This window comes from Cnephaeus nilssonii (genome assembly GCF_951640355.1).
Source record: "Cnephaeus nilssonii genome assembly, chromosome: 3".
NCBI lineage: Eukaryota > Metazoa > Chordata > Mammalia > Chiroptera > Vespertilionidae > Cnephaeus > Cnephaeus nilssonii.
In genome coordinates, this window is record NC_137074.1 from 51,704,753 (window position 1) to 51,731,405 (window position 26,653).

General features: G+C 34.5%; 1 protein-coding gene across 2 annotated transcripts in view; it reads right to left on the reverse strand.

Moving 5' to 3' along the window:
- ACAP2 (ArfGAP with coiled-coil, ankyrin repeat and PH domains 2) overlaps window positions 1-26,653 on the reverse strand; it is a 135,369-nt gene that overhangs the window by 38,524 nt on the left and 70,192 nt on the right. Inside the window, exons 5-11 of one of the 2 annotated variants that reach the window (XM_079766649.1) lie at window positions 22,853-22,911; window positions 21,077-21,260; window positions 16,028-16,072; window positions 12,599-12,694; window positions 11,162-11,236; window positions 5,031-5,143; window positions 840-860 (exon numbers count right to left, since the gene is read on the reverse strand). In XM_079766649.1, the coding sequence (XP_079622775.1) occupies window positions 840-860; window positions 5,031-5,143; window positions 11,162-11,236; window positions 12,599-12,694; window positions 16,028-16,072; window positions 21,077-21,260; window positions 22,853-22,911 (593 nt within the window). The remainder of the gene's footprint in view (window positions 1-839; window positions 861-5,030; window positions 5,144-11,161; window positions 11,237-12,598; window positions 12,695-16,027; window positions 16,073-21,076; window positions 21,261-22,852; window positions 22,912-26,653) is intronic. The other variant, XM_079766650.1, reaches the window with a different exon arrangement.

Below are 26,653 nucleotides of genomic sequence, written 5' to 3' on the forward strand. Positions count from 1 at the left end.
TCTCCCTCTCCCTCTCTCCCTCTCTCTCTCATCTCTCTCTCTCTCTCCCTCCCCTTCCTCCCCCGTCCCACTAATGCCTCTCTCCCTCCCTTTTGGTCTCTCTAAAATAATTAATGCGAAAAATATCCTCAGGTGAGGATTAACAAAAAAATAGATAAAAATAAATCAAGTATCTTTTACCCTATTTGGCCCAGAACTATACTTGAAATCAAGAACGTGGGTAAAAGTCAAACTTCTAAACTGGCAAAAGCTTTTTCACTAAAATTATACAGGTAATGGATTCATGCACACATTCATATAGGTGTCAAACAGGTGAACATTTAACAAAATTAAAAGCTTGAACATTTATGCTCCTTTATTTCCAAATCAATTTTATTTTTCACAGGGAAAAAAACAAAATGGTAAAAAAAAATAATAATCTAAGAACTGACAGTGTTTCCTTTCAACAAAACCAATCCGGTTATTACCAAAGGGACTAATTCCTAGTTATTGTTTATTTCCCTTAAATATATATATATATATATATATATATATATATATATATATATATATATATATACTAGTACATATCATATTACTCAATGTATAATCTTCTTTGAGTAACTATAAACACATCATATGTTCTTTTCCATATTAAAGAAATTGAGGACATAGGCAATGAAAAGGTATAATTTCGATCCTCAAATAAAATGTTTACATTTTCTTCCCAATTAAAACATAAGAGACTGTATATCCATTGCAAGTAATCCAAACAAAATGCAGGTTAATTATGAGCTTTCTCGTGCCAAAGAAGAAATTGGAGTAAGGTAGGGGGTGAGGGGAAGAAAGCCATTTGGTACCTGATATGATCGGGCTTTTTCCTGTCATGTGAAAAAATGGGGCAGATTAAAACATAAGGGAAAGGTGGTAAAAGAATGAAAACGCAAATGTGCAAAATAAGCAAAGGACTAGCATGATATGAAAATAAAGCAAGAATTAAAGGAACAAGCTTAAGCTTATAATCTAACAAAATAATCAAAAATCTGTTGCATTTTTTTTCACATAGTATACATATATGCACTTGTACAATTAATTCCAACTGTTAGGAATCTGAAAACTAATATTTCAGAAATATTTAAAAATTTTCTTCTAGTATTATGTTATATAAAGTTCTATAGGACTTAGCACACTTGGGTATACCTCTACTATTATTTTCTGCCTCTGTTGTCAAAGCTATTAAATATAGATAGTAGCTTTCTTCATCTTAACAATCACTATAGATATATCTATATAAGCCTGATAAATAAAATCTTTTATAAGAAAAGTGGGATCACTAATTAAGAATTTCAGTGATTATAAAATATTATAGGCCAAATAAACTCACCCACCTGCTCAAACCGTTTTCGTTAAATTATAGCAGACTCTAAGGCCACACACAAGTAGAGTTCATCTTTAACCTATGTACGTACATCTTATTTTTAACAAAGTCACACAAAATAAAAATTTATATCTGTATTAGCAGCTTTAAGAAACTGTATAATACATTTTATTCCTTTAGCTATATTTTTTAATTTAACAAAGACTGAGCATAGCACATAATTATTCAGTTTTGTTTTACCAGCTTAAAGCTAAATAATTTTTAATATTTAATTATTTTCCTTATTAATACATCCTTTCTGAATTTGTCATTAAAATTAAAAGAGAAATATAGGTACTAGTAATCCATCTACCACTGATTTGAGCCTGAAGTAAAGCTGCCACACTGAGAAAATGGCCTGAAAATGAAATATTATTTTAGTAGATCTTACATGTTCTCAGAAATATATATATATATATATATATAATAGATGTATAAAAATCTTAAGACACTAAAACTAAAATCTGAAATCAACCAGAAACAAACTCAATAACTCATGAAACATAAAACGTTTTCACTCCTTACATTATTTCAACCACATCACACAAAATATGATCTCTTCAGTTAATTTCAGGTTATAGAATAATGCTGTCAAAATATACTTCGATTTTATGAAGCGCAGATCAGGTTTTAAAACTATCAGAATTCGTAGTCAAATTCACATTTCTCTCAGAAAGGAGGTCTTTTTAAAAAGTTAATTTTGAAAATATTATATGCCACTATTCTATAAAATTACAAATAATGGTAAATTTGTGATCGGTACCTATGGTGATTATGACCTCAAAAAAAAGTTCCCCTAAATATAATGCATGGACAATCAGAAAAATACACACACACACACACACACACACACACACACACACACACACACACATATACACACACACACAGAGAAACAAAAACTTAAACAGTAGGCAGGAAAATATTTGAAGAGCTAGATTCCTGGATTTTTAGAGTGAAGGCACAAATATCACAAATAGTCTTTTATTCAGAGGCTAGATTATATTAAATCAAGCTGGATAGAGAACTAATTCAAGAAGCAGATTAGACACTATACGGAAAGAAAAATTATTTCTGCCTGGGATTCAACCTTTTATAAAATTCATAAGAAATTTAGATACATTCTAAATTTTTATAATTAAAAAGCAGAAGAAAGTCTAAATAATACTTAATAGATAACTCTTTCTTCCTTTTTCCTTTTATAGTTACAGGCTTATAACCTAAAAAATACTTAAGTCTTCTGTTACAAGGTTTTGCATTTGTTTGTGAGTTTTATTTAGTGTTTATATGCTCTATTCCTACAAGTCTGCTTTTTATCAGTGTTTTCATCAAAATGTTCTTTAAAAGTTCATGAAAATAAAATTAATTTGCTACCCATAATTTTTCCTAATAATGCAAACTGACTAGTTTCTAAGCTACTTTTTTTCTTGTTAATCCTCCAACTTTCTTTTTTTTTTAAATTGTGACACTATTACAGATGTCCCCCTTAAGCTATTTTTTTAATAGTTGAAGTTGTATTTTGTTGTATCAAAATATAGACTGCTTGGAATTTCCATATCAAGTTTTCAAAAAATGCCAGGTTTGGGGGCCTCAATTTTGTCACAAACCAGCTGTGTAACCTTGAATGAGCAACCATCTCTCAGCACCTCCATTTCTTTACTAACAATTAGGGTGGTGAACTATGATCTATGATTTGAATTAATAAGTGTCATCCCATTATATATAGATAGCCTCTCCTTTATAAAGTAGTCTTATTTATAAAGGTACTATTTTTTTTTTCACTTTGCAAATGGTAGATTACATGTCTACAATTGAGAATAGTTATTTCCTACTTGATTTTAGTTATATTTAATATCTATGCTAATTAATATTCATGAAACAAATAACAAAAATAAGGTCCATGATTAAATCAGAATTCAAATTTGCTAATGTACATTTTAAAATTTTTTTCTACTCTCCTAAATGACAATGCAATTTTCCACTAACACTGTACTTCATTTTGAAGTCTGACATCATTTCTCACTGGAGTGCCACATGAAAGTTCATTTCATTCTTCTTAACATAATGGTATAGTTTCTATGGATTTATTGGATTTTCACTATGTTAAACTTTAAGTAGGTTGTTTTGTAATCTGAAGGTTAAAATTCAATTCTAACATTACCTCATGAAACTGAACTGGTTGAAATATCTTTACTATAAAAGTTTGATAATCAATTATTTTTATTTCCTACTCCGGCTATAGAAATATGCCAGAAAAGGTTTGAAAGATTATTGTCTTGGTTTTTACAGCTTAGTAAACAGAGTTTTACTTTTTCATTTTCATTTTACTATAGCTCATAAAATTATTTCTAACTAGACCATCTTAGTTGGTCCTTCTATATGCATGTATTATTTTTAAAGTTCTATATAACTCAAAGAGGCTTAATAAAATCATTATTTTTCCAGTTTATATTCATTCTCAGGTAAAGAAAAATCATTTCAAATAAAACAACACCATGTACCACTTAAACATTTGGTAATACCAAATTCTTCGGAAATGCTCAAATTTGAAAATATCAATGAACGTTTTATCTCTATAACCTCATAATCCAAAAATCAGATTAAGTACACTAGGAACCCATTTTAATATGTTGAATATTCAAGCATGGTCATTTCTGTTTAAACAAAAATGTATACTAAACTTACCAGGAAAACTCTACTTATTTTTGCTAATGTACATTTTTTAAATAAAATATTCTCCATCATTAAGTGAATTCATATCATGTTTAAGTAGCAAATAAAATTTATATATTCAACTAATAATATAATAGGAAATCAATTAACTAGAACCCAATACTACTCTTAATACAAAATTGTTCTGACTACTATCCTTTTTTTTTGTACAAAGATAGGCATCACTGAATTAAAAAAAAAAATCAGTGACTGCTATTCAGAAGGATTATCCTGAGACAACCCAATCTTTTTTTAATGCCTTAATGTCTCAAGTGATTTCACTTTATTATATTAATACATGGGAAAATACAATAAAATATTTTACACATTCATTCATTTAACAGAATTTACTGAAATAATATTTTATAGAAATAAATTTAGCAAAAAAATGCAGAGTTTCTGGTAGCTATCAAGTTTAGAATAAAGGAGCACCATACACACTTCACATAAGAACAATCCCATTATTGCAACGATCAGAATCACCCCGTTTAAAATTCATAAATAAACACTAAGTAAAAATATACAAAACATTATATAGGACAGGAAATCAAAAGGGGGTAAGAGTTCACTTGGCCTATTTACCCATTATATTCAACACATGATTTGTAATCAGATCTATTTCCTAATAAATATGAGGGGTAGCTCAAATTGAAAATGTCCTTATTGTAATAGTCTAATCAGTATAGACCAATCACTATAAAAACTCTCCTTGCTTCCTGGTTTAAACTTTGCTTAAGTTAGTGTTGTCATTTTTCACTTGCTTCTTAAGGTCCCCTTTCCTAGAAGGGCATCTTATCTTCAATGAAATGGGTTCAGGAAAATTACCATGAACTATGAATTTAGAGAATTATGAAGGAAGGAGTTGCCAAATCACAGGAAAAGTTAGAAGACTGAGAATATGGAAAAATTTGAAATATATTACCTGTTCCAAGTTTTGAAGGCATTGCTGGCTCGTTTGAACAGATATCCTTCCATAACAATGCCATTTGCAGCATCTACATTATATTCTAACTTGGAATCATCACTGGAGAAATCCTATACAAAATAACACAAGAAATTTCATATGATTTGACTAAGTTGCTAGACAACAAATGTATCCTAGAAAAACAGCTCAAATGGTAGAAAAACTTCGCATTAAGATAGATACATCAACAATAGTCATAAGAAAGGGGGAGACCTAAATATTCAATAACAGAAGAATGCATCGACATATTAAATAAAGAATTTCAATTCAGTGGACTATTATTCAATAATTGTTATGATGATGATGATGACATAAAAAAACAGGTGATTATGTGAAATATACTCTGAAAGAGAAAACAAAACAATATAAACTCTATACACACTGTGACTAAAAGCACAAAATAATATGTATACAAAGAGAACAACTAAATAATATACAGGGTGTTATATTTAAAGTGTTTTCCTTTTTTCCAACATTTTATGGTGATGTGTGTGCTAACTATTAAAAAGGGAATATGGATATTTTTAAATGGTATTACCACTATTTTCTAATTATATTACTATCATTGTAGTTTTTTAATCTGATAGGAGTAATAACTCCACCATATGGGAGTAATGAAATAAGATAAAGGCATTTTGTCCTAAAATAAAATTTAGTGTTACAAAGGAGAGCCACAGTCTGAAGTGGGCATGTCAAGTTCTCTTTTTTTATGAGGAATACTAGAGGCCCGGTGCACAAAATTCGTGCATGGAGGGAGGGAGGGTGTCCCTCAGCCCAGCCTGCACCCTCTGCAATCTGGGACCCCTCGAGGGATTTCCAACTGCCCGTTTAAACAGGCAGTCGGACATCCCTCTCACAATCCAGGACTGCTGGCTCCCAACTGCTCGCCTGCCTGCCTTCCTGATTGCCCCTAAATCACTTCTGCCTGCCAGCCTGATCCTCCCCTTCCACTCCCATGCCAGCCTGATTGATGTCTAACTGTTCCCCTGCCAGCCTGTTTAACCCCCAACTTCCCTCCTCTGCTGGCCTGGTCACCCCTAACTGCCATCCCCTGCAGGGTTGACTGCCTCCAACTGCCCTCCCTTGCAGGCCCGGTGCCTCTCAACTGCCCTCCCTTGCAGGCCTGGTGCCTCCCAACTGCCCTCCCCTGCTGGCCATCTTGTGGTGGCCAACTTGTGTCCACATGGGGGCAGGATCTTTGACCACATGGGGGCATCCATATTGTGTGTTGGAGTGATGGTCAATCTGCATATTACTCTTTTATTAGATAGGAGGATAGAGGCCTGGTGCATGGGTGGGGGGCCAGCTGGTTTGCCCTGAAGGGTGTCCTGGATCAAGGTGGGGTTCCCTTGGGGCATAGAGTGGCCTGGGCGAGGGGCCTGTGGTGGTTTGCAGGCCAGCCACGCCCCTGGCAACCCAAGAAGAGGCCCTGGTATCTGGAATTTATTTACCTTCTACAATTGAAACTTTGTAGCCTGGAGCAGAGCCAAGCCTCCTGCTCAATCCATGGCTGCCGTTTGGATTTGTTTACCTTCTATAATTGAAACTTTGTATCCTTGAGTGGAGGCCTGGGCCCGCCAGAGTGTGTGGAAAGCTTGGCTTCTTTTGTTGCCGGGGAAACCCAAGCCTCCCTTCTGGTAGCCATCTTGGCTAAGGTTAATTTGCATACTCGCCCTGATTGGCTGGTGGGCGTGGCTTGGCTGGTGGGCGTGGCTTGTGTGGCGGGGTGATGGTTAATTTGCATATCACTCTTTTATTAGAGAGGATAGAATCATTCATAACCTTCTATCATTCTAATCTTCACTTGTATACAATTCAAACTTTAAATTTATCCCAAGGATTCATGAAATATTGAAATCACAAATCCCACTTTAAATGTTTTCCTGACAAACTTCCAAAGTAATCTGATAAAAATCCAAGATTGCTGCTATCCCCAAATTTAAAACTTTAAAAATCAGTCTCAGTAATTTCAAAAGTACTCTGGACCAATGATCAAAATTAGAATGCTATCCTATTAGGCAGTAGTAAACTTTCTGTCTTGAGAAAGATTTTGACAAAAGCTGAATGAGGACCTGCCAAGATTGCTGGACATGGAGTTCCTGCACTGAAGGAGAGGCAGAGTGAGAATCAACTAAGGGCCTTCCAAACCTGAGTCTTCGAAGATGGAAAAAGGAAGTAAACTAAAATCAGGATTAAAAACAAAATTCACCTGACATGTCTCAAAATTAACCCATAAGAGGACATGACAATATAAAATAATCAAATGAAACAATCTATAAATGAATTATTACATTTATTCCTATTTTTTCTTTGGAAAAAAATCAGGAAAACTTTAATTCCTTCATTTAAAATTTCTTTGAGGCTATACTTTATATAATTACGCAGACAGGATTAAGTCAGCAATAGTTGTAATTGAGTTTCATTTGTAACATCAGCAGTTTTTTAATAACCCTGATGCTATCTAAAATATCAAATAAGACTTCATTGAAAATGTAGTACATTTGTAGTATTCTAATTTTCAATTATATTTTTGAGGTAAATTAAGCCTTCAATTTCATTATTATTAATATCAAATTAATAGTTTATAGTAGTTAAAATGAGACAGATTATTGTATAATGAAAGTAACTAATAATGTTGGATAAGATATATAATATTAGCATGTAAATATATTGATGAGCTCACAAATCAGAAAGAAATACTCAAAGGCAAAAGACTCAGTGAAAATTGGAAGCCAAAGAGGTAAGCAGAGCAAGGAAGCTAGCTTTCACCTTAAAGGCATTTGACTCATCCGGAGAACTTGAAGCTTTGGTGTAGGGCCCAGGGAACAGAAGGCAAGAGTAAGGTTGGCCAATAAAGGGAATCTAATAGAAGCTTTCCCTTTTGAAATTACAAAGAAGAACAGAAGGAACATCATTACCACTTTGAGTCGAGATTATGATAGAGGTTTTAGTCAGCAAGATAACAAACAAAAAGCAAAGGATTAGAAAGGAAGAAATGAACTATCATTATTTGCAGATGATATGACTTTGTACACAGAACATCCAAAGATGTACACAAAGAATCCAGAGACAAATTAGTGTTAAAAAGAACACAACAAGATCACTGGTTATAAAATCAATACAGAAAGGTTCATTTTATTCTACCTTATACAAAAGTAAACAGTGATAAAAATTAAAGATAATATTTACAATAACATTTGTAATACAAGTGTCTAGGAATAAATAACAAAAGATATATAAGAAAATTATCAAAATTTCTGAAGGACATTAAAGAAAACTTAAATAAATGAAGAAAATTATTTTAAGCTCATGGATCAGAAGACATTATAGAAAAAAGATATGAATTCTTCCCTAAACTGATCACAGATCTAATGCAATCTCTCAATCAAATTCCCAAAAGCGATTTTTATGCTACGTGAAAAGATACTTCTGAAATTTATATGGAAATGCAAAATTTAGGCAATTCACTTTTGAAGAAAAGAGAGTAGGAAGCTTTACTTTGTCAGATATAAGAGGTACTTTGTCAGATATAAGAGGCCCTACTATATAGCTAAAATAATTAAGACAACAGAGTACTGGCACAATTAACACACACACACACACACACACACACACACACACACACACAATGAAGAAGAGAACCTGAAGCCAGTCTCATGTATATGGAAATGTGATATATAACAGAGAATAAAACACAGAATAGTAGGGAAAGAATAAACTTTTTAATAACTGATTAGCTATCAATGTGAGACATAAAAGGAAATTGGATCTCTACCTCACACCATACACAAAACCCCAATTACAGATGGATTAAAGATCGAAACATAAAAGGCAAACCTACAAACAGAGAAGATTATACAGGAAATATATCATCATGATCTTGGGTTGGGAAGGATTTATGAAGCAAGACACGAAAAGATACACATACAAACACACACATACACACAAAACCAAAAAAGACTTAAAAAAAAAAAGTGAAAATAAAAAACACATATACCCTAAAAGGGAGCTTAGAGTCAGAATATATGAAGAATATGATCAAGTTAGGCAACCTAATGGAAAAATGGGAAAAAAGACTAACAGACATTTTAAAACAGGATATCCAAGTGACCAGAGACATAGGGGAAGGTACTCAAGCTCATTTGTGACTAAAGCACACCTTATAAATTAAAACGACAATGAGATGTCACTATCTACCCACCAAAGTAGGCACACACACACAAAAAAATTCTCACAATACAATGAGGTGGCAAGGAGCAATGGGAATTCTCATACAGTGCTGCCTGATGGGAATGATATAACATTTTGAAAAATAGTTTACATGAATTGATTATGCATAGCATCTTTATTTCTTTAACTGATCAACTTCAATTCTTGAAAATCAAAATAATTACATTAGACATACTTTCCCTTAATTTTTAGTTGACTGGATCTTTTTTTCTTCCCCCCCCCCCCCTTTTTATTTTACCTGTAATGCAGCCTTGTGTCAGCATTTAAGGGCAGAAAAAAAGTAAGTATATATATATATATATGTATATATATATAAAATGAGCAAAAATAGCATTACTTTCTTTAAAGGAAAACAGTAATAGACTATTATTTAAAACCAAATAAATTAATTTTAGATTTAATAGTCTACTAACTTTGAATTGTGTAAATAATAGGGAAAGACATTAAAAGATGCAAATATTAATCAAATAATTCATTTTAAGCAAACAGTTGTGTTTCTACAAATATCATAACCTCTAGTTTTAATTAGAGATGATTGGTCCCAAATTTTAAAAATTTTTCCATGGTAATGTCATTTAAAAAAGTTACCCAACCCAAAGTAATTTAACCTTAAACAAAAACAAAAGATGGAATTAGTCTTACTAGACTATAGCTAGAAGTAACTAATTTAAAGATGGAGTGGTAGACAGTATCTCTTTGAGTATTAATAACCCATCACCAATAAAATTTTCCTTACTTTTATTACTGATTTCACTTTTTTTTCCTACTGACATGTTCTATGTCAGATCTAGTTTACTGGTATTTTAAATTCTAAATCAACCATAACAAAAGTTGATTTGATTGCTCAACAACAAAGGAACAGATTCCTTTAAAGCAATGCTAGAAGGCATCTTTTTTTTCCTTTTAGGGGAAAGTACAAACACAGTCCTCACTTCCACAAATTATTTAGTTGAGTTTCCCACATCTGGGAAAATCTCAGGTGTTAGTAGATCAGGAATGTGATCAATAAGCCTCACCCTGGGAAAATCACCTTCATAGTTAAGGGCATCTGCCTTGACAGGATAGAGGCATCTTGTCATATGCTTGTATTATTATATTCAATCTATAACTCTATCCTTTTGTTTTCAGATTACTACACAAAAAATATCACTAACTATATCAGATAAATATTATTAGGTTGAATTCCAGGTTTGTAATATTCAAAGCTTCTAGCACATAGAAATAAAAACTGGTTTCATACTTAAATTTTCATTTAAAAATATATTTTTCCATTATCAGTTTAGCTAGGCTTAGGCAAATTAACAAGAAATGCAAGTGGAATTTCAGCATCACATGAAAGATGGGAGGGTGCTGCCTTAGAGTGCTGCCAGATGGGAGGTCCATAATACCAAAATACACATTGATGCTGAGGTGTACTCCACCCCTACCTACCCACCCACAGTTCCCAACCCAACCACCACACCACACACCACACACACACACACACACACACACACACACACACACACACACACACACTCTTCTACAGGGATTGGTAATAGCCTACCTGAAACTATAGTGTTTTAAATTCTAACTAAAGACCCCTTTTAAATTAGTTAAGGCCCTAACAGATTGGTGTTTTTGCAAACTGGTTCAAGAGCATGGCTTTCAAATATTTTTATGTAAAAGAATAATAAAACAAATGCCTGAACATCTGAAAAATATTTTACTTTTCACAAAAAAAGGAATTCACATACAAATTTAATTATTAAAGCAACTCAAAGGACTTGTTCCAACACAACAGTATCTTGCTAAAAAACAATAATCAAACAATTGAGTCAAATGGAAATTAATCTCCTTTAACTTTCCCCATCAGCTACCTTTTGTTGAATGGTGGAATGTTTTTGCTCCATCTCTCTTTTCTCTTTTGCTGCATCCACAACCAGTCGATCCAACTACAAAGTGGGGGGGGAGAGGGGAGAGAAAATTATATAGACTTTAAAAAAACCATATGCTTATTTTTATAACCATAGTCCCAGTAAGTCAATTTAAATGAACTTTAAGAAAGCATTTTGGCTATAATTTTAAATTGGAAATGTTTTTGTTTTATTTTGTTTTCTAGTATCAAATCCTCCTTGAAAAGGTCCATAACTCCTCTAAGGAAAATGTTTCTAAGAATAACCATGGTTCAAACAAATGTGACAGGATGCCTGGTCAAGGATACAACAGAGATAACTTGTTCACTCCTTGAACAAAGAAAATGACTCCTATTGCCTGCTGACCACTCAGCAATTCTGGTAGTTACAATCAAAGATAGAAAGAAGATACACTGGTGATTTTTTTTCTGCAACAGCAAAAATAGCAGCTAAGCTAGTACATGGCAGCTCTCAGAAGTTCACCAGGATAAGATACTTCCTGTTTTCAAGTTGGCTTCCTAATATTATAATCAAATCTAAGTTAGAAAAAATAATTCATAGAAAAGGGAAAGCTAAAAAGTAGTAATAAAGTAGTTATTATTCTTAAGACCAGGGTATAAAATTACCAACTGCCCTCCCTTACAGGCCTGGTCCCTCTCAACTGCCTTCCCTTGCAGGCCTGTTCCCTCCCAACTGCCCTCCCCTGCTGGCCATCTTGTGGTGGCCAACTTGTGTCCACATGGGGGCAGGATCTTTGACCACATAGGGGCAGCTATCTTGATCTTGTGTGTTGGAGTGAAGGTCAATCTGCATATTACTCTTTTATTAGATAGGAGGATAGAGGCCTGGTGCACGGGTGGGGGGCCAGCTGGTTTGCCCTTAAGGGTGTCCTGGATCAGGGTGGGGTTCCCTTGGGGCGCCGGCCTGGGCGAGGGGCCTGTGGTGGTTTGCAGGCCAGCCACGCCCCTGGCAACCCAAGAAGAGGCCCTGGTATCTGGAATTTATTTACCTTCTACAATTGAAACTTTGTAGCCTGAAGTGGAGCCAAGCCTCCTGCTCAATCTGTGGCTGCCGCCATTTCTGTTTGTATTTGTTTACCTTCTATAATTGAAACTTTGTATCCTTGAGTGGAGGCCTGGGCCCGCCAGACTGTGTGGAAAGCTTGGCTTCCTCTGTTGCCAGGGAAACCCAAGCCTCCCTTCTGGTAGCCATCTTGGCTAAGGTTAATTTGCATGCTCGCCCTGATTGGCTGGTGGGCGTGGCTTGGCTGGTGGGCGTGGCTTGTGTAGCAGAGTGATGGTTAATTTGCATATTACTCTTTTATTAGAGAGGCTATGTCAACTATATCTCAATTTTTAAAAATGTATATATCAGTGTATAACAAAGAATCAAGAGGTATACCTGTGCTCCGAGGTCCTTCATGTAGGGCCCAAGTTCACTAAACAGATCATATCCTTGATGAAAGAAGGCCAAGTGGGCATACATAAAGGATAACATCTAATAGAAGAAAAAAAGATTAGCATTTAAAAATCAATTCTAGATAAACATTTCAAAATTCTTATTAATCCTTATCCTACCTAATGTTTGAAATTACTCCACAAGAGACCAAAATATCAAACCTATTTAAAATTAAACTGGATCATTTTTCTTAAAAGGGTATTTGAGAGCCTGGCTGATATGATTCAGTAGTTGAATGTTGACCCATGAGCCAAGAGGTCCCTGGTTCAATTCCTGGTGAAGGCACATGCCTGGGTTGCATGCTCGATCCCCAGTTGGGAGTGTGCAAGAGGCATCCGATTGATGTGTCTCTCTCATTGATGTTTCTATTTCTCTGTCCCTCTCTCTTCCTCTCTCTTTAAAATGAATAAAAATATATTTTAAAAAAGAAATAATATGTATAAGAAAGAGTGTTTTAAAAATACTTACAAGTATGACAATTTTTATTTAAAAGAAATATCTAAACGGTTTAAAATTTTAACAATGCACCAAATTTTAGTTGTTTGGACTATATCCAGATGATCAAAATTTTCATAGTAATAGTTGGAAGAATTAAGTTTTCAATAGCTCCACTATATTCCCAGGTACACTATGAAATATCTATGGGACTTTCAACCAAATTTACTGGCAAAAACTTAAATTGCAAATAAGACATTAAAAGATTAAAAGGAGAAATATGAAGTACTCAAAACAAAACAATCACAAACACTTTACAACTTACTAGATTAACAAGCACAACCCAAAGTAGGGGAATGCTCATATTTGCTCAAGATACCAAAATGAAATGAATCAACAGACTTTGCTATGGAGGTTTCTTTCTACTCATTCCAAAAATCTAAAATGTCATTAATGAATTGAAATTTTTTTTCCAAATTTCCTATATTTTACCTATACATAAGAGAAAAATCACCTCTACTTTTATTAGTTAAGTTGGCACATGAGAAGAAAATAAACAATTCAATAAATAACAAATATTAAAAGAATCCTCTAACAACCATGTTATTTTTAGTAAGATGACCCATGTTTAATTCTCTGAAATCTAAAATAGATCATAAGGTTCATAGTACTTAAGAATTCTTCAAAAGAAATTTTTAAGAGAAAAAACAATTAAATAATACCCAAAGACAAAGCTCACTAAAAGATTATTTTGAAATTAGATAATGATTGCACAATTTTGTGAATATTATAAAAAACACTGAATTACATTTTAAAAGGGGGTATATTAATAACTACAACTACATAAAAATGTAAAATATGCCAGCACATCAAAACACATATGCACATTAAAAAATAAATGATAAACTAGGAAAACAACACATGACAAAGGGTTAATAGTCTTAATACATAAGAGAGGTTACAAATCAGTATGAAAAAGATGAACATGCCAACAGAAAAAGAGACAAAGGACATAAATAAGGAACACAAGTGGACAAAAAATATATGGAAAAACTGTTCAATTTTGAATTAAATAAAAGTAAAATTGAACAATCACATCACATTATCTACACAATTATAACTAATACCCAGCATTGGTAAAAGGTGGGAAAATGTTCAGTTGCACAAACTACTAGTGGAAATGTGGTGCAATCCTTGAAATTTGACAGTATTTTTCTTAATCCTAATAAGTGTTTATCACCTTTGACTAAGTAATCTCTTGTCTTTATTTATACTAAGGAAATAATCATATTATTCATTAGAACAATCATTATAATGTTATAATAATGTCAAAAACATGAAAATTACTTAAAAATCCATTAATGAGTGAAGTTAATGTATGGCATATTCATGGTAAGCAACCTATGATTAGCAAACTGTATCTACCAACTGTATTTTGATGGCTTATGAGGTAACAATAGTTTTACATTTTGAAATGGTTGAAAGAAAGTGAAAAGACATCACATTCATGATGCATGAAAATTATATGAAATTAAAATTTCCATGTCCATAAAGTTTTATTAGAGCATAGCCATGTCATTCATTTATATATTGTCTATGGCTGCTTTCTGATAACAGCAGCACAGCTTGAGTAGATGTGACACAGACCATATTGCTCACAAAACCTAACATATTTATTACCTAGCCCTTCAAAAATAAAAGTTTGTCCACCCCTCGTAAATTGGCATGATGGAGCTCTGCCTGGCAACAAAAGTTATCATTACATAAAAAATATGTAATGGCATCTCATGATTTTGGAGTGTATTAGTGAAAAAAAGAAAGTTATGAAACAGTATACAGAAATTATTCCTATTTTCTTTAAAAAATTAAATGTAATTTAAAAAGTATATAGGAATGTTCATATATATATATATATATATATATATACACACACACACACACACACACACACACACACACACACACACACACATATAGAAAAAGAGAAAAAAAGACAAAGATATTAACCAAGATTTTTTTTCTCTTCCTTATGATTTTCTTTTTTTTCCCCCTTTATTGATTAAGGTATTACATATATGTCCTTATCGCCCCATTGCCCCCCGAACCCCCCACTCCACCAAAATATTAACAGTGATTCTCCCTTGGTGGTAAGATTTATAAGTATTTTTATTTATTTCTTCATGCATTTTATTTTCGAATTTCCTATAACTAACATACATTACTCTCAATCTGGAGGAGATAGATGTAAACCAGAAGTAAAATGTAATTATCAGATTAAAAAATAACAAATACACACACACACACACACACACACAAATTTTAGGAAAAAGCTACAAAGGGATAAGAATAAAGAGCAATTTAAGTATACCCTTTCAGAGAAAAAAAAATAGTGTCAGTGAACAAAATCAGATAGGAAAAATTATTTCTAAGCTTTTCAAAATATAAAAGTGTAATGCCACACCACTACCATTCCATGCCCATTTACTTATTAACTTTAAAACAAAAAATAAGTCAACAGGGGTGCAGAAGCTAAGGGGAAAAAAAAAGTGATCCTTAATTTTCATCCCATTTGTTTTCTAAATGCACACCAAAGAACAAACCAAAAGGCTGATACATTATCAGCAACCCTAGGGAAAAAATTCTCTAAATGCTATTTATGTATGCCCTGAATCTTAAATATTTAAATGTCTGATTTAAGGAGATCAGTGTATTAAGTGATAAGACACACACAAATAACTATAAGATGACAGAGACAAAAAAGTAGATGACATATAATTAATACAAAAAGATAAATAAAAAGATTAATTGTGAACCTGGAATAAATATGTACACACACACACATGCAAGCACACGTGCATGCACTTCTCTAAACACTTAAATATGTACATGTAATTTCATATTAAAATATTTAAAACATCATTTCAATAAATATCTTACTGATTTTAGGATTTCTGATCTCCTTTTTGATTGAAGGACATTAATCTGAGGGAAAATACACTTGGTTAATCATCCACACATTATTTTAAAAACTAATCCATAATGCAATATTGTAAAAGTTGTTTATCCTAATGGTTTAACATTTTTCCTAAAAAGTAAATAAAAACAAAGTTCAAATTTTCCACCCTTTGGCCTACTTTTTGTGAAAACTATTAAGACAAACATACCAATGAAATTCTAATCCATTTTTGATCTCAAAGAAAAACTGGCTGAGTTTAAATCATAATATTGTAGTGCTAAAACTATCATTTTGATAGATATTTAAATTCCTTCGAGTTCCATCTTTTCCCCACCTTTCTTATCTTATTTGCTCATCAAGACCTTTCAACATATATCCTAATGAAACTGTCATCACTTTTACCAATATCATCAACCACCATATCTCTTCTAGACTACTGCAATAGTCTATGAAGTAGTGTTTCCACTCTTAACTTCCTACAATCCATTCAGCAACCAGAGTGATCTTTTTAAAATATAAATAAGACCATGTTCCATCTAGCTTAAAACTTTCCAACTCCCTACCACAGCCTTCAAGATCCTTTGTGATTGGCCCCTGCCTACCTCTCCAACCTACTTTTCTACCACTTTCCCCCTTTTTGTGTTCAACCACAACCCAATACTACTCCCACCTCAATGCCTGCAAACTGGCTGTTCTAACTTCATGTTAAGGTAGTTTAAATACTATCTCTTTCAAAGGTCTAAAGTAGACCCATACACACTCTCTAGTATATCAACCCTATTTATTTTATTCATAGCAATCATAACTACCTTATATTTTCTTCTTCTTTTGTTTAATTTTAAAAATACACTTTTATTCATTTTAAGAGAGAAGAAGGGAGAGGGAGAAAAAGAAACATTGATGTGAGAGTGGAACATTGATCGGCTGCCTCCTGCACATTCCCTTCAAGGGATCAAGCCCAAAAACCAGAAATGTGCCCTGACCAGGAATCTAACCAGCAACCTTTTGGTACACAGGATGACGCCCAACCAACTGAGCAACACCGGCTAGGGCCCTTATATTTTCTTATTTATGTCTTTTCCCCAGCTAAAGTGTAGCTCTGTGAGATGAAGGCCTTGCCTTATTTCCAGGTGTATTCTCCAAGTGTTATGTAGTAAGTACTCAATAAATATTTGTTAAATTGATTTTAAATAAATATTTTAATTAGATTAAACTTACTAAAAGATAAGTAAATTACGAAATTTGCATTTTGTGGTATGTCTCCCAACTCTAGAAATTCATAAACAAACATTTTATTTTTGTATGTTATATATCAATTTAGTAAAATAAAATCATTGAAAAGAATCATTCACTTTTTACTAATATTGTCAAAAGACTGGTATTACAGAATACTTGCCTTTTTAATATGTCCTTCTCACTGAATATTCTGCTATTGGTTTATAAAATAATTTTAAAGCACTGATCAGAAAATAAAAACAGACCAAGAAATACCCAAATATATTTGCTTAACTAAGCCCTAGTTTCTTCTGCTTATTTCTTTCAAGGCCTATTTAGTTTTGAGAACTAAAATATTAACTTTCAAATATTCTAAGTAAAAGTAGAGGCTACAGATAACCTACTATTAAAACTCTGAAAAATTTAAAAGTGCCTTTGTTTTGTTTTTCCCTGTCAATGAAAAACAGCATTTACTTGGGGAAATACTAATAAAGTAAATTCAAGCCCTAGCTGGTTTTGCTCAGTGGACAGAGTGTCAGCCTGCGGACTGAAGGGTCCCGGGTTCAATTCCAGTCAAGGGCACATACCTCGGATACAGTCTCCTGGTCCTGGTCCCAGGCATGCCAGAGGCAACCAATTGATGTGTCTCTCTCACATCAGTGTTTCTGTCTCTCTCTCTCCTTTCCATTCTCTCTGAAAATCAATGGAAAAATATCCTTGGGTGAGGATTAAAAACAAAAAACAAATAAACAAAAACATACAAATAAAAAACAAATGAGAAAAAAAGTAAATTCAAATATTTAGAGAAGCTAAATCATGAAAACCTTTATAAATCTGGATATTTATTACTTAATATTCTCTAAAACACTTTGGCCATATAATAAAATGACACAACAGTTCTCATCAGAAAAATCAAACAAACTAATAAAGGGAAGTTAGAACTCTTCACAAAACTATTGGATGGACACCAAAGAAAATGGAAAATTTATATGTAAGTCTGAAAATAATGAATATTTTATCTGTATCCCCCTTCCCAAATTAAATTTAAAATTAAGCTATTTGGCTCTGGCCAATGTTGATCAGTGCTTGGCATCCGCCATACCCCAAAATGTCGTGGGTTCAATTCCCAGTGAAGGGCATGTACCTGGGTTTCAGGTTCAATCCCTGCCCCACTCGGTGTGCGTGCAGGAGGCAACCAATCAATGTGTCTCTCTCACATTACTGTTTCTCTCTCTCCCACTTTTTCTCTCCCTCCCTTCTACTTTCTCTAAAAATCAATGGAAAAAAATATCCTCGGATAAGGATTAAAAAAAAATTAAGCCATTCGTTCTCTCAAAAAACATGTATTACCTATTTCCAACCACCACACTAGAGGGAAAAGATACAATCTAGGAGTAGAAAAGACATATAAATAAATAATTAGAATAAATGGGTTAAGTGCTCCAACAGCAATGTGTATGACAATATTAGTGTAGCACAGAGGAGGCAGAGGCAAAAATAATTCACTTTGCCTGGAGAAGTTTGAGTAACTCACCACAGAACAGAGAATGAATTAATAATGGGGGTAGTAAAAACAATGCAAGAAAGACCAACTGCTTGAGAACATCTTAATACACTAGATTAAAAAAACACAGTAAGAACTTGTGTGGGGGCTACAGCAAGAGTGAGAGAACAGATTTAAGAGGTACACAGAATTTTCAAGGCAGTTTTGGTTGTTAGATATAGTAGCTGAGGATGAGGAGAATATCTGATATAATACTTCAAATCTGAACTTCTATGATTAAGAGGGTGATCCTATTCAGTTAGGAAAGAACAAAAAGAAGCTGTTTAAGAAGAAGATTTAAACTTTGGGCACAAAAAGAATGAGGTACTTATGTGAAAAAGAGAGGAAAAAAGAAGAATCTGTCATCTCTATATGGTGGTTATTCAAGCAAGGGAGCATAATGAGACTGTCAGAGAAATTATAAAGTCAGAAAAGAATAGGACCAAAGATAAAACCCTGAAAAAGAAAGTGAAAAGGTGGGCAAAGGAGAGAAGCCCATGGCAGAAATGGAAAAGAAACAGAAGATGATGATCTGAAAATGGTTTAAGATAAATCAAGACAAAATTATATTTCAAGGAGAGTATGGCCTCAATTTTCAGTGACACACAATAGTCAAATTGGCTAAAAACTAAAATGTATCTAATGAATAACACTAGCATGAGTATTTCAGAGTAATGGGATAGGAAGACTGAGAACTCATACTACCACAGGAAGTGGTATGAATGTGAGGTAGGTAACAGGAGACAGAAAATACAGACTACTCTATTCATTAATAAAGGGAGTTTACTTCACTCTTTTAAAATTTAACTTTCCACTAATTAAATGGGAACTTAAGAGAAAAAAATCTTAGTCACTTTCTACTATTTTGCAGTTATTGGTTAGTTTTTTAATCACTAGCTTGTATAGTTATTTTTGTACTAGAGGCCCAGTGCACAAAATTTGTGCACAAGGGGTGGGGGAGTAGGGGGGGGCCCTCAGCCTGACCTGCACCCTCTCCAATCTGGGAGCTCTCAGGGGATGTCCTACTGATCGCTTAGGCCCGCTCCCTGTGGTTCTCTGCTCTCTGCGGACCTGCCTGTTTGTCGCTGCCGCAGGCCCTGGTATCTGCTCTCTGCAGGGGCCTGCTTGCCCCTTGCCACCACGGCAAGGGGCAAGCAGGGCCCTGCTGTCTGCTCTCTGGCTCGCTGCCGCAGCCAGGTAACAAACAGGGCCCTGTAGTCTGCTCTCTGCGGGAGCCTGCTGGCCCCTCACCATGGTGAGGGCTAAAAGGATGACTACGGTGGGGCTGAGGGTACTGGGTGCCATCATCTTGTGGCTATGGGTGCCACCATCTTTGTGATGTGGTGACTGTCAATTTGCATATTTCTTCTTTATTAGATAGGATTATTAAATAGGATTGCTTTAAGAAATAGTCTGTGATCATCATTAAGTCAACAATTTCTGGGGACTCACTGCTTTTTTTTATAACAAGGAAATTTAGAAAAGATAATTCCCTAAGCCTTAATGCTTTTAAGCTTTAAAATCCATGATCTATAGGAACACATAATGTACATGTGAAATAATGTACGTATAATGTGTGCCTTCATTTTTCATTTCTCTTAAGTTTCTTTAGAAACCTATTACCTTCAAATTGGTTTCAATTATACTTTAGACCAGACGATCACCAGGCAACTTACCAGACACTGATCTCTAGTTTTAAAAAAACAGCACCTAATTCAAAACATGAGAGCACTACTTCTAGAAATATTTTTCATTTGGCAATACGGTGAGCCTTAGTACCTCTAGAATCTACCCTAAAGAAATAATCAGAAATGTGGAAAAAATCTGTATGCAAAGATGTTATCACTTAAAATTATTGAAAACTGTATTTTCACTACTGCCAATAAAAGTGGCAACACTAAAATGTCTCAATCAAATATTTATTAAATTAATACAGCAACTCCATAAAATATAGCAATTAAAAATGCTTTTTACAACATTTTAAATGGAGGAAAGTGTAATGTTAACTGAAAAGGGGAAGAAATCAAAAGCAAAATTATACATATCCACACACAGACAGATATACAAACAAGTGAATTTTTTTCACAAAGTTTTGGTTTAATTTTAAACTAAAAAAATATTATTTTCAGTGCAACCACTCAAAAGTAAGACATGTTCATTAAGCATTTTTCTTAAGCTTTACTGTTAAAAGTATTACAGATGTCCTCCTTTTATCCCCAGTTAACCCTCCTCCACCTAGTAAGCATTTTTTAAAAATATATAATAAATATACCTGAAGAACGTAGTCAAGGGCTATGTGTCGAAAACATTTTCTTGTTGCTGTCAGAATGTTTGTGGCTTCTTCAACTTCGTGCTGTTTGTTTCTCTGTACTTGAGCATTTTTTACTAGTGCATTTTCTTTCTCTTCACTGACTTTTTCAAATTGCTTCTTGGCATCTTTGAATTTTCTAAGATCTCTAAAAAATAAAAACAGTTAAACTTTATAAAATTTTCTTGATCAAAAATTTTAGCAAAATAACACTTAGAATTTAATTTTCATGTTCCTCTACTTATTTGATTCACTGTGCAATAAGACTCAATAGTTCTTCTGACTATAATATATATTGTTTTCAATTATATGTAATTCCAACACAGTCACCTAACATTTCCTTACTTAGATCTATGAATTGGAGGTGAAATTAAATTATCAAATTAACATTACAGAAACTTAAAGGCAAAGTTAACTTTTCCCCCTCAAAACAAATTCAGGGGCATGTATCATTATTTAAGCAAATGATTTTTAAGTAGTAGAATACATAAAAATCACCACAGAGAACTTGTTAAAAATGCAAATTTAATATGCAAATATAATTTCCTCTTCCAGAGATTACAATTCATTAGTCTTTGTGATGAATTATAGAAATCTGTGTTTGTGGGGAGGAGGGGTGGGTGTTAAGACACACCCTTGGTTTTACTGCTATGGGTGGTCTCAGACCACACTTTAAGAAACAACATTCATTTCTTGAAGGGAACCACTGGCCCAAAGGACATGAATGTATTCTTAAAACACAAATTTATAATGTTTTCTAAAAGAATTCTTATACCCATAAAGGATAACAGTATCCATTTCAATAGTCTGAAAATCTGAAATCCTTGATTTCATTAATAATCTTAGGTAAGTATATAATATCACTTTGCTTTTACTTTTTCTATCAGGGAAATCGCAAAATAACTTGAAGACAGACAACATTTTAAAAAATAATAATAATAAAGTTTACCTAAGAAAGAACTCTTGTAAGAAGCCATCAACTGCCATGTATACATTCTATCAGGACATTCTGAATATTAGCCTATTATGAAGTAAATTATAAAGAATCTGCAAGACATCACCTCCACTATAACAATTCTAACCTACTAAAATGGCAATGCATTTCATTTCTGTGATCTGCCACTATTTACAGTTCATAACATCTACAATTTATCCTGAATATTATATTATAATCAACTTTATCTGTAATTTAATATATATTTTCAGTCAGGAATTAAAAGAGAAAATCTGAATTAATGTGGGGAAAAAAACAGAAAAGTTGGGTATTTTTTAGAAATGTAATGAATGTGACACAAAAGGCTCATATGTAGCAAAAAGCATGCACTTTCATTACTCATGCCCATATATTATCTTCTTGTCAAAGAAAATACCATATTGAAAGAATGCAAAATTTAACATCAACTACAATAACTGATAGTATTTCAACTATTCTTGAGGTTTGCTTTGATTTTGAAAGGACATTGGATTATTTATTTATTTAAATTAATTCATAACAATTCTACCTGTGTATCCTGAACAGATGTTTCACAGTATAAATGACTCACTATAAGGCATTAAGTCTGATTCTATATAAAATACTTCTGGAAAAAATGCAATATACATTTCATAAAGCAAAACAAAAAAAGCTCTAATATTTTCATAATTCATTATTTCTTCCATCATTTCTCTCCAAAGATACTAACTTCTAGATGTAATAATTAACTAAATGCTTTACTTTTTCCTTCACTGCAATTGACTTACTCTTTAACAAAGTTCTGAAGCTGTGCCTTTATTGATCTCTGAGTTTGGTCAAATAGGATCTAAAAGATAAAATGTAACATTAAGCAATTAGAAAAGTAAATAAAGAAAATAATTTCCATGTAGTACTATAATTATCACATCCCTCTAGCAATACCCCAATTTCTAATAACACCTATATTTCTAATTCAAGAATATATTTAAAAAATAAGCATTTAGAAAGAAAAATTGATTTTCAAGCAAATTTTATCTGTCTAAAAAACAAAATCACCTTTATATACAATGGAAATCAAATCTGCTTTACTATTCAAGTAAAATGCTCAAACAGTAGAGCAATTTATTTCCTTAATTTTAATTCAGGCTTTGAAAGGTAACCTAAAAGAGTAATACAAATTTCACTCCATCCACAACAAAAATTTCTTAATCTTATATATCAAATAAAAACAAATCCACAACTACCTTATATCTTAGTTAATGGTTACTCATTTGGGAAGAGCTCAGGATTTAAATGCTTTATATTCTGAGTTCAAGTAAACATTGTATAGTCCTTAGGTTAAATAATTGCTAATGTTAGAGACAGGAATAGAATTTTATTTCTCACAATATTATCCTCACTTAAAGGACATCACATATTTAACTTTGATAGCTCTATGTGTGGTAAATTTCACAGGGCTAATCGTGGGAATTCCAAGTACTTTCATAATTTATAGATATACTTCATTTATAATTAGAAACAAATGTCAGATGAACAGGCATAAGAATCAATATTCAAAATAGAAAGAAAATCTTGTGTCCTTCTACTAATGAAAAAGTCACACTCTCTGAAATCTTATTAGCAAGCCTTATCTTCTCACCTAAAAACCAAACACACACACACACACACACACACACACACACACACACACACACTGTAGATTGAGTCCAGGGTTCCAAATTCTGTCAATTTACTTCCAGAGACAGAGAGAGAAAAAAATTCTATATTATGTTAAACCTAAAGCAATAAAAAAGTAAATAAAAAGCAGAATGGAAGTCAACAGAAAATAAAATCAATACCCAAAAATCAATGAAACCAAAGCTTAGTTCTTCGAGAAGATCTATAAAATTGATTAACCTCCAGCCAAAGTGAACAGGAAAAAAAAGAAGCGACAAATTTCAAATATTAACTTTACCACGGATCCTACAGATATTACAAAGGAAAACCAGGGGCCCTGGCTGGTATGACTCAGAGTTAGGAGCACTGGCCCACCCACCAAAGGGTCAGGGGTTTGATTCCCAGTCATTGACACTCACCTGGATTGCTGATTTGCTTCCCCCACCCCAAACCCCACCCCTTTCAAGGCACATGTGGGAGGCAACCAGTTCTCTCTAACATTAATGTCTCTCTCCTTCAACCCCTCCCTACTCCCTTCCTCCCTTCTACTCTCTCTGAAAAGCAATGGAAAAACTACCCTCAAGTGAGGATTAACAACAACAACAAAATAAAAACCAGGGGAGTTGGGTATTTTATGCCTGTAAATTCAACAGATGAGATAATTAAATTATTTGAAAGACAAAAATTATCAAAGCTCACTCAAGAAGAAAATTAGTAACCTAAACAGAATTAAAGAAGTAGAATTTATAGTTTAAAACCTAACCTATACAATAAAAGCTAATATGCTAATTAGACCAGTCGGCAGAACAACCTTCGGGAACGACCTTCTGAAATGACCAGTGGGAGGGGGGCAGGGCAGCCAGACCGCGAGGGACTATGCTTGCATGAATTTCGTGCATCAGGCCTCTAGTATCTTATTAAGTTAAAACTATATTTACATAAAACCTAGCAATTCCACTCCTATGTACTGCCCAAGAGAAATAAAAGCTTAGGTTCACAACAAAACCCGTATACCAATGGTTATCGCAGTTTCATTCCCGACTGACAAAAACTGGAAACAATCCAAATGTCTGAAAAAACAAGCCATGGTACATTCATACAATGAAATACTACTCAGCAACAAAAAGGAAGAACTATTAATACATGCAAAAATATGGATGAATTTCAATGCATTTTGCTAAGTAAATCAAAAGGCTACAAGCTGTATGATTACATTTATATTACATTTAGAAAAAGGCAAAACTATAGGGACTGAAAACAAATCAACAATTTCCAGTGGCAAGGGGTGGAAGGGCTGACAAACAATAGGGTATTTTAAGGGTACTAGAGGCCCGGTACACGAAATTCGTGCACGGGGGAGGGGAAGAGTCCCTCAGTCCAGCCTGTGCCCTCTTGCAATCCGGGACCCCTTGCTCCTTACCGCTCACCTGCTTGCTGCTCCTTACTGCTCGGCTCACTGCTCCTTAGTGCTGCCACGGAGGCAGGAGAGTCTCCCACCACTGCCGCTACACTCGCCAGCCGTGAGCCTGGCTTCTGGCTGAGCGGCACTCGCCCTGTGGGAACGCACTGACCACCTGGGGGCGCTGCCCCCAGGTGGTCAGCGCACATCACAGCAACTGGTCATTCTGGTCGTTCTGCCGTAACAGTCGCTTAGGCTTTTATTATATAGGTTTTAAGTTTAATGGAACTGCATCTTGATTGTGAATACATACCCAACCATATGCATTTGTCAAAACTCATAAAGCTGTATACCACAGAGAATCAATTTTGTTATATTAAAACCATGGGAAGGCTGGCTGAGTGGAATTTATACAACTAGAAGGAAAGAGAAAAGCACACTGAGACTGGGAGAAGGTGCGGAAGTGAAGTGCGGAGGTACGGAGGAACACACGGATAAGGGCTGGCAACTGGGTACGCTATTGTCTTTTTCAAAGGAGGGAGATACAAGCTCCCGACTGCTCTGAACTCTAGTTCTGGGCGAGACTCTGGGGACCCAGACTCATATGGGGAGAAACTGAACTGTCTGGCATCGGGCTGGAACACGAGGGCGGCTTTCTCTCAGAGGTGCTTGCAGCGATCATTGTTCCTGTATGATGCCGCAGGACACAGAGACCCGGGGACCTCTTCGGAGCAGGGCTAACGGGCAGCCATTACTGTTTGCTCCGCCCTGGTGATTCCCTGAGACCCCGCCAAAGGGGTCTTGTTGTAGTTAAGCCTTGATTGTTGTTGGTATCACTGGGAGGAATTGACCTCCAGGCCAATTGGCTATGAGGATCAGTTGTGTCTACAATGGGGGAACTTCTGTGCTGGAGACACCCTTATGGGGCAAGACTTGCTTCAGTGGGGCTTTGGCACTCACTGAGTCTGCTCCCTGAGTGTGTCTCTTGGGTGGGGTTGTAAATTTACAACCCAATTTACAACCCCACCCAAGCTATGTGCAGAGGCTTTGGCATATGAATGGCCTGGCCTTTTGCAATCTAAAACCTAACAAACTGCAGCTGGGTCAGAGAGGCCCAGAGCCTCCAAAAGAAGGCCCAAGGCTGGACAGCAGCTTGCATTGCTTCAAAGCTGGGCCTCATCTGGACACCTCCAAACACCAAACAAAGAGGAGGTATCTGCAGATGTCTCTGTAGCTCCTGCTGGGTGGCCTCAGGCAGTGGCTGACTTTGCACCTCCTTGGAGATCCAAGAGCCAGTGTACCCAGGGGTTAGAGTGAGACAATCCAGATTACAACTCTTCACATCCATAAGAGATACACTCAGGGAGAAGACTCAGTGAGCACCAAAGCCCCACTGAAGCAAGTCTTGCCCCATAAAGGTGTCTCCAGCACAGAAGTTCTCCCATTGTAGACACAACTGATCCTCATAGCCAATTGGCCTGGAGGTCAATTCCTCCCAGTGATACCAACAACAATCAAGGTTTAACTACAACAA